The following is an 11,791-nucleotide window of genomic DNA, read 5'->3' on the forward strand; positions in this document are numbered from 1 at the left end:
AGCGAACGATATTTCACTAATGATCTTCGTACTTTTAATATATTATAAATATAAATAAAAATAGTTAGATATAGATATAGATTACTACTCCACTACTTTTCCTTATCTTCGGATTAGTACTAATCTTCATAGTAGATACGTACTAATCTTACTTATCGTACACTTTTCTATGGAAAGTGCTATAAATAGTGTAGATAGAGCCTTCAGAAATCACAAGGAAATTAAAATCATGATCAGAAATTTTAAATTTCCAAACATTTTTTATTTTTTTCAAATGGTTTCTGCTTTCTTTAGCTATATTACTACTCTATGGCAAATTTTCTTTTCCATAATCCTTAAGATAACAAGCAAATTATTGAGTATTACAAGAAATAAGCCATTATTGCCTCCAGGTCCAAAACCATGGCCAATAGTTGGTTGCATTCCTCAAATGGTACTAAACAAGAAGCCAGCATTTGAGTGGATACACAAACTAATGGAGGAAATGGATACTGAAATTGCTTGCATTCGTCTTGGTAATGTTCACGTCATTCCTGTCACTTCTCCTGAGCTTGCTTGCCTATTTTTAAAGAATCAAGACTCGATTTTCTCATCGAGGCCTATTTGCATGTCCGCGAACCTCGTTAGTAATGGCTACTTGAATTTAGGTTCTGTCCCTATGGGTGATCAATGGATGAAAAGGAGAAGAATCATTTCTTCTCATGTCCTCTCAGCTACGTCTTTTCAATGGCTTCGTCATAAGAGAGATGAAGAAGCTGATCATCTTCTTCGATTCGTTTATCATCAGTGCATTAACAAATGTCTTGTTATTAACTTGAGGAAAGTGACAAGATATTATAGTGCCAATGTTATTAAGAATATGATTTTCAGCAAGAGATTACTTGGACCATTAGTAGAATCAGAAGAAGAGGACGAGCAAGTTGATGCAATTTTTACACTTCTTGAATATTTTCATTCTTTTAGTATCTCAGATTACTTACCATGGTTAAGTGGATTTGATTTAGATGGTCACAAGGCAATTATTAAGAAAGCCTTTGCCATAGCAACAAAATACATTGATCTTGAAATTGACGAGAGGATTCATATTTGGAAGAATGGCAACAAAACTGTGGAAGAAGACATCCTTGATGTTCTTATCATCCTCAAGGATACTAATGGGAATCCTATGTTGAATGATAAAGAGATTAAAGCTCAAGTCCTAGTAAGAATACATCCAATCTCTTACTACTATAAGATTTTCATTATTACCTCTAGTGACGTGCTTTTATTGTTATAAATGCCATGGCAAGTTTAATAATTACGGCTATAAATGTCATGGAAATTTTAAAGATGATAAAGAAAGAACTTTGTGCCTAACTTAACCCCAAAAATTAGACTCCTAGGGGTAGAAATGACAGGAGGTGGACACTTTAAAGGACCGCTATTTAGGAATTAGCCAGTGCATCTTGAATTTCAGTTAAAATTTAGATATTCAAAAGCTATGTGAAAAATATTATAAGTTTCAATTCTTCTCATGTCAATATGATGAAAAAATATATTTTAAAATATTGGACAAAGTGTACATAGTTTGAAGCTCGAAAAGTAAAAATGTTCACATAAATTGAAACGAGAGAGTAATTTTTAAAAGAACTTGGAAAGTATTTTTGAAACATAAGTCCGAAGATCGGTTGTCTGTTTGGATCACATCATTTTATTGGTTTATGTGGAAATGAGACTTGCATTTTTTATTTTTGGAAAATATTTCGATTTAAATTTAGAAAAACATAAAGTTTGTTTTTAGAAAAATCAAATACGATTATTTCGTTTGACCTTCTTGGTTACCAATAATAATAACAGGAACTCATGCTGGCTACGATAGATAATCCCTCACATGCAGTCGAATGCACAATCAAAGAAATGTTGAACCAACCAAAGATAATGCAAAGGGCCACAGAAGAGATTGACAATGTCATTGGGAGCAATAGATTGGTTCAAGAATCCGACTTGCCACAGTTAAATTATGTCAAAGCTTGTATTAAAGAGTCCTTTCGATTACATCCCTTGGCGGCTTTCAACGTTCCTCATGTGTCTATATCGGATTCTGTTGTTGGTGAATACTTCATCCCAAAAGGGAGTGCAGTGTTATTAAGTCGTCTTGGACTTGGCCGAAACCCTAGAGTTTGGGATGATCCCATGAAGTTCAAGCCAGAGCGCCATATCAGTGAGGAAGGTGGTGATGTAGTTTTCACTGATTCAGAATTACGTTTGTTATCATTTAGTATTGGACGACGAGGTTGTCCAGGTGTAAAACTTGGCTCAACAATTACTACTATGTTACTTGCTAGACTTCTTCAAGGTTTTACTTGGAGTTTACCATCAAACTCTCCAGGCAATGACTTGACTAATGATTACCCGGAGTGTGTTCTTCTTTGTACCATGCCATTTTTTGCTGAGGCAAAACCGCGATTGCCTAAAGACATGTACCCTTAAATATGCAAAATTATACCATAATAAAGTATGTACGTACACATCATGTATGTATATAAACTTAATAAGAAGTTTTCTTTCTGCTACGGTATTTATGAGAGGATGAATCGATAGTATTAGTATGATCTATATTTCAAAGGTGATGTGGCACTCCTTAAGACCAGAATTCATATTTTTCTTTTTTCTCAATTTTTTTTTCTTTTAAAGAAAGAAACTATTCAAAAGTGTCTTTTCCTATGATTCAAATTATTTTCATAGAGTTGGTTTTCAGTACACTCATTTCTTCATATCATTATTTTGTTGTAGTAATAGCTGCCATTACTCACGACCCTAAAACAGACCCGGTCGTGATGGTGCCTATCGTGAAACTAGGCGAGCCGACACTAACCCCAAAACCAACCAAACAATTGTAATAAGTCATTTAAAGTCATTAATAAGCTAAAAATCCCAAAATGTAAAGTAGAATAGAACAGTGCGGAAACAAAACACAGCCCGATATCGGGGTGTCACCAGTCATGAGCAACTACAACTCGTCTAGAAATACAAAAAGACAACATAGTCTGAAACAAAGCTAATACAAAATAGAATAAAAATAGTAAGGAGAAGCACTGGGCTGCGAACGCCAAACAGCTACCTAGTCAACTCCAAAAGCCTGCTGGAAGTCAAATCAGCACTCGCTAGCGTGATCTGAGACTCCTGGATCTGCACATAGGGTGCAGAGAGTAATGTGAGTACGCCAACTCAGTAAGTAATAAAAGTAAAGGCAGCTGAGAAGTAAGAAAACGGGCAAACCACAACATAATGCACAACAAAATAGTATAAGTCCAGAAAAATACAGTAAAGCGGTAAAACTTGTAAAAACATCTCAGTTCAGTAAAAATATTTTTAAACATCTTTCAGTAGTTCAAACAAGTGATGAAGACAGTGAGAAAAAAAGGATAGAAACATAAACAGCCCCTCGGGCTACATTACAATCACTCGTATCAGCACATCGGGCAATAACATGAAACAACAATAGCCCCTCGGGCAATATCACATCTCACACTGGGTACGTGCGCTCACTGGAGGCGTGCAAACTGCGGAGGGGCTCCTACAGCCCAAGCGCTATAATAAGCCATCTCGTGGCATAATCAAACTGGCTCTCGGCCTCATAACATGCCACCTCATGGCGTAACAAATCAGGCCATCGGTCTTATAATCATGAATCAATACAACACTGTTGTGGCGTCAGCCTGATCGCATAATACCCTCACAACACAGGCCCTCAGCCTCACTCAGTCAGAAATATCTCAAGCCACTCGGACAACAGTAAAATATGATGCTCAGCCCAAAATATCATTTAAAATAACAAAACATAGTAAATATGGCCGAGTTATGAAAACAGTAGAATACAGCATGACTGAGTACAAATATGAAGTCAAAACAGTGAGGAATAGTAGTAAAATCCCGTAAGGGTCCAAAACAGTTGGCACGAGGCCCAAATATGGCATTTAGCCCAAAGCATGATAATACTTTCCAAAACACAATGATATCAAATAATTTTTAATCAAATACGTGATTTAACAATTATAAGGGATGGACTAAGTCAAAATCCTCAATGGTGCACGACCCCACGCTCGTCATCTAGCGTGTGCGTCACCTCAAAATAGCACAACGATGTGAAATCCGGGGTTTCATACCCTCAGGACAACATTTACAATCATTACTTACCTCTATCTGGTCAAAACTCTAGCCTGCGATGTCTTTGCCTCCTGACTCAGCTTCCGAATACTCCAAATCTAATCAAAAACAAATTTATACCATCAAAATATGCTAAGGGAACAACGCCCACTCGAAAATAACCAATTTACATCACAAATCCTGAAATTGGCCAAACCTGCCCCCCGGGCCCACATCTCGGATTACAATAAAAATCACAAGACTAGAATCCGTAAACTCCCACGAGTTCATACATATCAAATACATTAAAATCCAACCACAAACGACCCCTCAAATCCTCAAATCAAAGTCTCAAAATTCAAGCTCTAACTCTCCAATTTTTTGGCTTTAGATTCCACAAATTTCATGTTTAATTAGGTAGAAATCACAATAGGAAAGAGTATTAAGTCCATAAATCTTACCTCGAAATGTTTCCCTTTGATTCCTTCTTAAATTCTTCTCAAAAAGCTCCAAAATCGCGATAAAATGGCTATTTAAACATTCTACCCAAGTGACCATTTCCTTCTTCGCGAACGCGGTCAAAGCCTCGTGTTCGCGAAGCACAAAAATCCGTTGACCAAAATTCCTCTTATGCGAACGCGACCTATAGCTTGCGAACGCGAAGCGACCGCTTTCCCGACCATCACGAACGCGACCTCCTTGCATTGACCAGGACCCCCAGTTGCTCCCATTACTCTATGCGAACGCGGGAAACTCATCGCGTCCGTGATGCACTCAGAACCTCACCCTTCACAAATGCGGGACCAGCATCGCGAACGCGAAGGCCAAACTCCAGCCTCACTACTCATCCCTTCGCGAACACGAGAGCCCCCTTGCGATCGAGAAGGCCAAAAGTCTGCAACACCAATAGTAGAAAATCTGCAACTTCCCACAACAAGATTTGATCTGTTAACCATCCAAAACTCACCTGAAGCCCTCAGAACCTCAACCAAACATGTCAACATATCCCATAACATCATTTAAACTTGTTACAACCTTCGGGACACTCAAAACAACATCAAAATACCAAATTAACATCGCATTCAAGCCTAGGAATGCAAAAAACTTCCAAATTCCGCTTTCGATCAAAAAGTCTAACAAACCTCATCCAAATGACTTGAAATTTTGCACACACGTCACAAATGACACAATGGACCTACTCCAACTTTCGGAATTCCATTCTGATCCCTATATTAAAATCTCCCCTATCAATCGAAAAACGCCAAAATTCCAATTTTGCCAATGCAAGCCTAAATCTACTCCGAACCTCCAAAATACATTATGATCACTCTCCTAAGTCCCAAATCACCTCCCAAAGCTATATGAATCATAAAAACCAAATTCCGAGATCATTTACCCACAAGTCAACATCCAGTTGACTTTTCCAACTAATAGGCCGACTTAAGAGACTAAGTGTCTCATTTCTCTACAAAACTACTCGGAACCCAAACTAACCAACACGATGCCACATAATACAGCTGAACAAGATATAAAGAAGCAGAAATGGGGAAACTGAGCGGTAACTCATAAAACGACTAGTCGGGTTGTTACATCCTCCCCCTTTTAAACAAACGTTCGTCCTAGAACGGGTTAAGAAACATACCTGATGTCTCAAATAGATGAGGATATTTGCTACACATCTCCCGCTCGGTCTCCCAGGTAGCCTTCTCCATGGGCCGACCTCTTCACTGCACTTTTACTGAAGCTATATCCTTTGACCTCAACTTTCGAACCTGACACTCTACAATAGCTACTGGCTCCACATCATAAGTCAAATAATCATCTAATTGAACCATTCTGAAATCTAAAACATGAGACGAATCGCCAATATACTTCCGGAGCATAGAAACATGAAATACTACATGTACACTCGATAAGCCGGGTTGAAAAGCAAGCTCATAGCCACCTCCCCAATCCTCCGAAGCACCTCAAAAGGCCCAATGAACCGAGGACTCAATTTACCCTTCTTCCCAAATCTCAAAACACCCTTCATGGGTGAAATCTTCAATAGAACCTTCTTACCAACCACGTAATATACATCACGAACCTTCTTGTCAGCATAACTCTTTCGTCTCGACTGTGCTGTACGGAGCCACTCCTAGATCACCTTCACCTTATCTAAATCATCCCGCACCAAGTCTGTACCCAAAAGCCTAGCCTCACCCGGCTCAAACCAACCATATGGAGATCTGCACCATCTCCCATACAAAGCCTCATATGGAGCCATCTAAATACTCGACTCATAACTGTTGTTATAAGCAAACATTACGAGCAGTAGAAACTGATCCCATGACCCTCCAAAATCAATGACACAAGCACGCAACATGTCCTCCAATATGTGAATAGTGTGCTCGGACTGCCCCGTCCGTCTAAGGATGAAAAGATGTGCTAAACTCAACCTAAGTACCCAATTCCCTCTGCACGGCTCTCCAAAACTGCGAAGTAAACTGAGTACCTCTATCTAAAATGATAGAAACTGGGACAACATGCAAAGGAACAATCTCCCGGATATAGATCTCTACCAACCGCTCTGAAGAATAGGTAGTACACACAGGAATGCGCGGACTTGGTCAGCCGATCCACAATCACCCAAATAGTATCGAACTTCTTCAAAGTACGTGGGAGCCCAACTACAAATTCCATGGTGATCCGCTCCCACTTCCACTCTTGAATATCCATCTACTGAAGCAAGCCATCCGGTCTCTGATGTTCATATTTCACCTGCCGACAATTGAGACAATTAAAACGTGATCTAACTATTCTCGGAAGGAATCCATCAATAACCAATTTCAACAAGTCAAAATCAACAATTATAAATCCTCATATGAAACGAATAAATGTCATATGACCATTGTCCAACGGGTTGATTGCAAGAATAGTCTTTTTTGGCAATATTTTTTAAAAAATAACACTTTTAGTAATTACTAATTTAGCCCTTTGAAAAACTATAAATACACCCCTCCTCTTCTTTATTTCTTCACTCATCTCTCATTTCTCACACTCAAATTCTCAATTCAAGCTATATCATGCCTCGTACTTCTAGAGTGCGCTCATATGTTTTGGAACACTTTGAGGTGGTAGAAGAAAGTAAAAAGTTCACAAAGTAAAATGCAAAAACTGTGGTCTAGTCTTAAATCTTCGTCTATAGTGGGTGGGCACAGGGTTTTTAAGGAGGCATATGAAGAGTTGTCTTGAGTGTCCTCCGGAAATTCATATTTAAGTTGATGTGAGACAATTTGTGTTATCTTAAAATTATTAGATGTATTTATGCTTAATGTTTTAGTTTGTTAGATTAATTTGAAGTATTATTATGCAATGAAAATTTAGTTTTACTCTTTTTTCGTTAATTTAGTTGTTGTTAAATGTAAACTTTAATTTGTAAGTTTGAAATAAAAAAAGAACTTGCAAATTATAAGTGCAATTTTTTTCCATCTTCATTGTATTCTATTATCTTAAATTCTTGATGAAATATTCAAAATTTCAAATATAAAGATTTTAAAGTCTTTGCATCCTTTTATTCAAACACTCTTTTTATAAGATTATTTTTTATTTTATACTTTTACTTTATATTAATATAAATTACGATAGGTATACAAAATACAAAAAAAAAAAACACTAACCCGGCCTATCCCCTTGGTCCCGTAACCCTTTCGGTTTATTTTTTACCCCGATGGACCCGGACCAGTTAAGCCCGATTTTGAATAACCCGTAACCAGCCCGGACTAGAAACCAACCGGTCAACTTTTTTTCAACCCGGACCGCCCCTCCCCCATCCGTTAAACACTCATACATCGACTATCCGGACATAGGCATAGCTAGTAGCTACGTACGGACTTTCATCACCTAGTGTGTACGTAGCCTCCATAATTTAAAAGCATATATTAATTTATTTTACCTATGGGGTCACTCTTACAAGGTTAGAAAGGAGACTTACCACGCTCCAAAGTCCCATAGCCGACTCCCCAAGCCTTTCCAATAATTCAAACCGATGCTCAACACTCCAAAACTAGTCAAACAATATGCAAATCAATAAAGACACACTCTAATACTCACAACAATTTGATTTAAACAAATTCTCAACTCTGCTTGAAAGGTTGATAAAATCACCCTCATGCCTACGTGCCAGGATTCTGAAAATTTTTGAAGATAAACTTTACCTATAACCTTACGAACTCAAATATATAGTTTATTCTTAATTTCATGCCTAATTTCATGGTCAAAATCCCATACCAAAAACCCCACAATTTATACTAATTTCCATGATTAAATCCTTATACAAACCATTTATTTAACTTATAATAAGTGGGAATCACATACCTCGACATTGATGACGAAGAATAAGCTCCAAACTCGCTCCAAGACCGGCTCTCATGGAGGAAAATTAAGTGAAAATGAGCCAAGCCCTCATTTTTAAAGAACACAATGCCCAGTCCCAACCTTCGCACATGCGATCAAGTAGCCGCACCTGCGGCTTCGCAGGTGCGAGAAACCTTCTGTTTATGTGCGTCCTTACGCTCATGTGAGGTACTTTCCGCTTCTACGCTTGCGTAGATGCGGCCAAAACCTCACAGGTGCGAGTACACCAGACATTAGCTGCCTCAACTCTTCTTCACATTCCAAATTCGATCCGTTAAGCATCTGAAATTCACCCGAGGCCCCCGAGACCCCGTTCAATTACATCAACCAGTTCCAAAACATTACGCGGACCTGCTCGAGGCCTTAAATCATATCAAACAACACCGAAATAATTAATCGCACCCCAATTCAAGCTTAATGAACTTTAGAACTTCAAACTTCTACATTCGACGTCGAAACCTGCCAAATCACGTCTGATTGACCTCAAATTTTGCACACAAGTCACATTCGACATTATGGACCTACTTCAACTTTCTGAATCGGAATCTGACCCCGATATCAAAAAGTCCACTTCCTGTCAAACTCCTCAAAAACTTTCAAATTTCTAACTTTTGCCAAATGACCCCAAAATGACCTACGGACCTCCGAATCAACTTCCGGGCGCGTTCCCAATACCAGAATCACCATACGGAGCTATTTCCAGACTCGAAATCCCAAACGGACATCAATAGCATTGAAATACACTTCAACCCAAATTTATGAAATTCTTTCAAAAATGCTAACTTCCACAATAGGCGCCGAAACGCTCCCGGGTCATCCAAAAACCCAATCCTGGCATACGCCCAAGTCCAAGATAATCATACGAACCTGTTGGAACCCTGAAATCCCGATTCCGAGGTCGTTTACTCAAAAATCCAACCTTAGTCCATTCTTCCAACTTAAAGCTTCCGGATGAGAATTTTCTTTCCAAATCAACTCTGATCTTCCCGAAATTCAATTTCGACCACGCGTACAAGTCATAATACCTGAAGTGAAGCTACTCATGATCTCAAACCGCCGAACGATGCGCTAGAGCTCGAAACACCGGCCAGATCGTTATTTTGAAGATAAAATTAGAAGCAAAGTAGAGATTTTATATGTATTTTATGCACTACAAAAATGACTCGTGATTATTTGATGATGGAAAATATTATGATGTCATGATTTGATGATTGAAGACATAATGATGGGTTGATGATTAAAATAAGAAAAGAGAATTAAGAGTTGAAAAGCGAAGAAAAGAAACGAGAAAGTTAGGCAAAATTTTGGCATCAAGATTGGAAACAAAACAGCAGCAGGCGACGCGAGATTGTTTGCTCGCGTTTGAGCTCGCCTCTCGCAGCCCGGCGCGAGAAAAGCTGGGGGTGTTGCGCGGGTCCCGGTTTTGAAATTAGTTGTCTCCTTTTTTATTTTGGACTTTTTTTTTTTTTTGGCAATTCGTTAGGCAAGTGCCTAGGGCTAGTTTTTTATTAATAAAAGAAAAAAGAAAACTATAATAATTAGGAAAAGCATAAATAAGGGGGACAATAGCACCGTTAGTGTTACTCATATGTCTTGGCTATATAACCACTCATCTGCGCCTCACACTGCCTTATGATGACAGCCTCATGTAAAGGATTCATGGTGTAGCTGTCGGCAACGTCTCACGAGGGCATATAATCTCATAGCCGTGTGGATAATTTCCAAAAGCATAAGACTAAGGCAACACAACTCGGGCTAAACCTTACCTTACTAATCCTATTGAGGCAAAGAAAAGGCCTCACCTACTAGCAAGCATGTAAAAAATAAGAACTTGAATGGACCAAATATTCAATGATCATCACAGAGTTTATAACATACTCTCTGATGATATTACAAATGAGAATACTAAGAAAGTGGTAAAATAGAATGTAGTACCAATTTGATTTTTGTCCCTTCTTTTCCAAACTTGTAAAATCTTCAATTTGTAATTCTTTGTTGTTTTCCTCAACCGTGTTCAAAACGTAATCAAAAATCATCACTTCTTTTTTGAACGGTTGGACCTCGTTGACGTAGTTGTGGCAGCCTTCTTTTGTTTGGCAACTCTCATTGGAGGTCGCCTAACATTTAAAAAATCACTAACCTTGTCGTCCCAACTATTTTTCCTTGTATGTGCTTTCTTTATTTTGCCGCTATGCATAGGTGATAAATCACCTTGTTTTGCTGCATGTGAACGGCATTCTTTCAAAACAGCATCTTCTTCTCCTTCCTCATACATATCTCATACATCTCCTTTTTTTATTTTGGACTTGGTTATTTTATCTAGGCTCTTTACCTACACCTATAAAATAGTCCTTAAACATAATTTTTATAGATTTTAGACCTAGGAAGAGCACAGAGCCACCGTGGAGGCCGGAATTCATCAGATTCCATCTTTCTTCCATCAAACTTATTAATCTATATGTTGCTTTAGATGAATTGTTCTTTTGCTATGCTAAACTTCACGTTCTAGAGTTGTGGTTGTCATGAATATTGAAATTTATTAATTATACTACCGTTAATTCGAGTTATCATCTAAGATTGTTTCTCTAATTTTGTACATAATTGCTTAATTGTTTGGCCAGTGGTTGAGTTCTATTTAGGGAAAATGCATAAGTACCCCCCTAACCTATACTCGAATTCCCAACTACACACTTTTTCTTTGCGGGAATCCTATTACCCCCCCTAAACGTTTTTTAAATGGAATAAATACCACCCTGAAACTAGATAACCAAACTTTTGGCAAGTGGTGAGCTACACGCGACCCAACATGTATTTTTAGTACTTTTTTTCTTCTTTCTTCTTTTTGTTATCCTTTTTTCTTATTTCTTATTATTCTCATTTTTTTTTGTTATCTCATTCTCTTTCTTTTTGTTTTGGTCACCAGCAGCATAAAATGGTGGTCGTCGGAATTTTACAAACACCATTTTTTTCGGCGAAACTTTTTTTCCGGCGACAGATTTTTATCCCGATCTAAGTGTGTTTTGTTTTATATATATACATTTTTCTTGAAAGTGTAATTTATGTGTGGGAGGAAGTGCAAAAGAAATAAAAACGAATATAAGCTGAGAAAACTTTTTCCAGTTAAAATTTCAATACATCATTTTTTTCCGGCGTGGGAAGGTTTTTCGATGATGAATTTTTTTTTCCCAAATCTGAGTGTATTTTGCTTTACTTATGAATAGATCTTTTTGAGAGTTTAATTTGTGTGTGAAAAAAAATGGAAGAAAACGGT

General features: G+C 37.9%; 1 protein-coding gene across 1 annotated transcript; it reads left to right on the forward strand.

The window, feature by feature from the left end:
- The first annotated feature begins 240 nt into the window (after positions 1-240).
- Positions 241-2,564, forward strand: LOC104229922 (isoleucine N-monooxygenase 2-like). Its single transcript, XM_009782650.2, has 2 exons — positions 241-1,201; positions 1,837-2,564. Exons 1-2 carry the CDS (start codon positions 275-277, stop codon positions 2,467-2,469), a joined length of 1,560 nt encoding a protein of 519 aa, XP_009780952.2. The 5' UTR covers positions 241-274; the 3' UTR covers positions 2,470-2,564.
- Positions 2,565-11,791: the final 9,227 nt, after the last annotated feature.

Source organism: Nicotiana sylvestris, chromosome 5 (genome assembly GCF_000393655.2).
Source record: "Nicotiana sylvestris chromosome 5, ASM39365v2, whole genome shotgun sequence".
Lineage (NCBI taxonomy): Eukaryota > Viridiplantae > Streptophyta > Magnoliopsida > Solanales > Solanaceae > Nicotiana > Nicotiana sylvestris.

Excerpts from the sequence above, each read along its gene's own strand:
- LOC104229922 (XM_009782650.2), top strand. The coding sequence starts at position 275 with ATGGTTTCTGCTTTCTTTAGCTATATTACTACTCTATGGCAAATTTTC. Across the intron at positions 1,202-1,836 it reads AGATTAAAGCTCAAGTCCTA|GAACTCATGCTGGCTACGAT; the intron begins GTAAGAATACAT and ends TAATAATAACAG.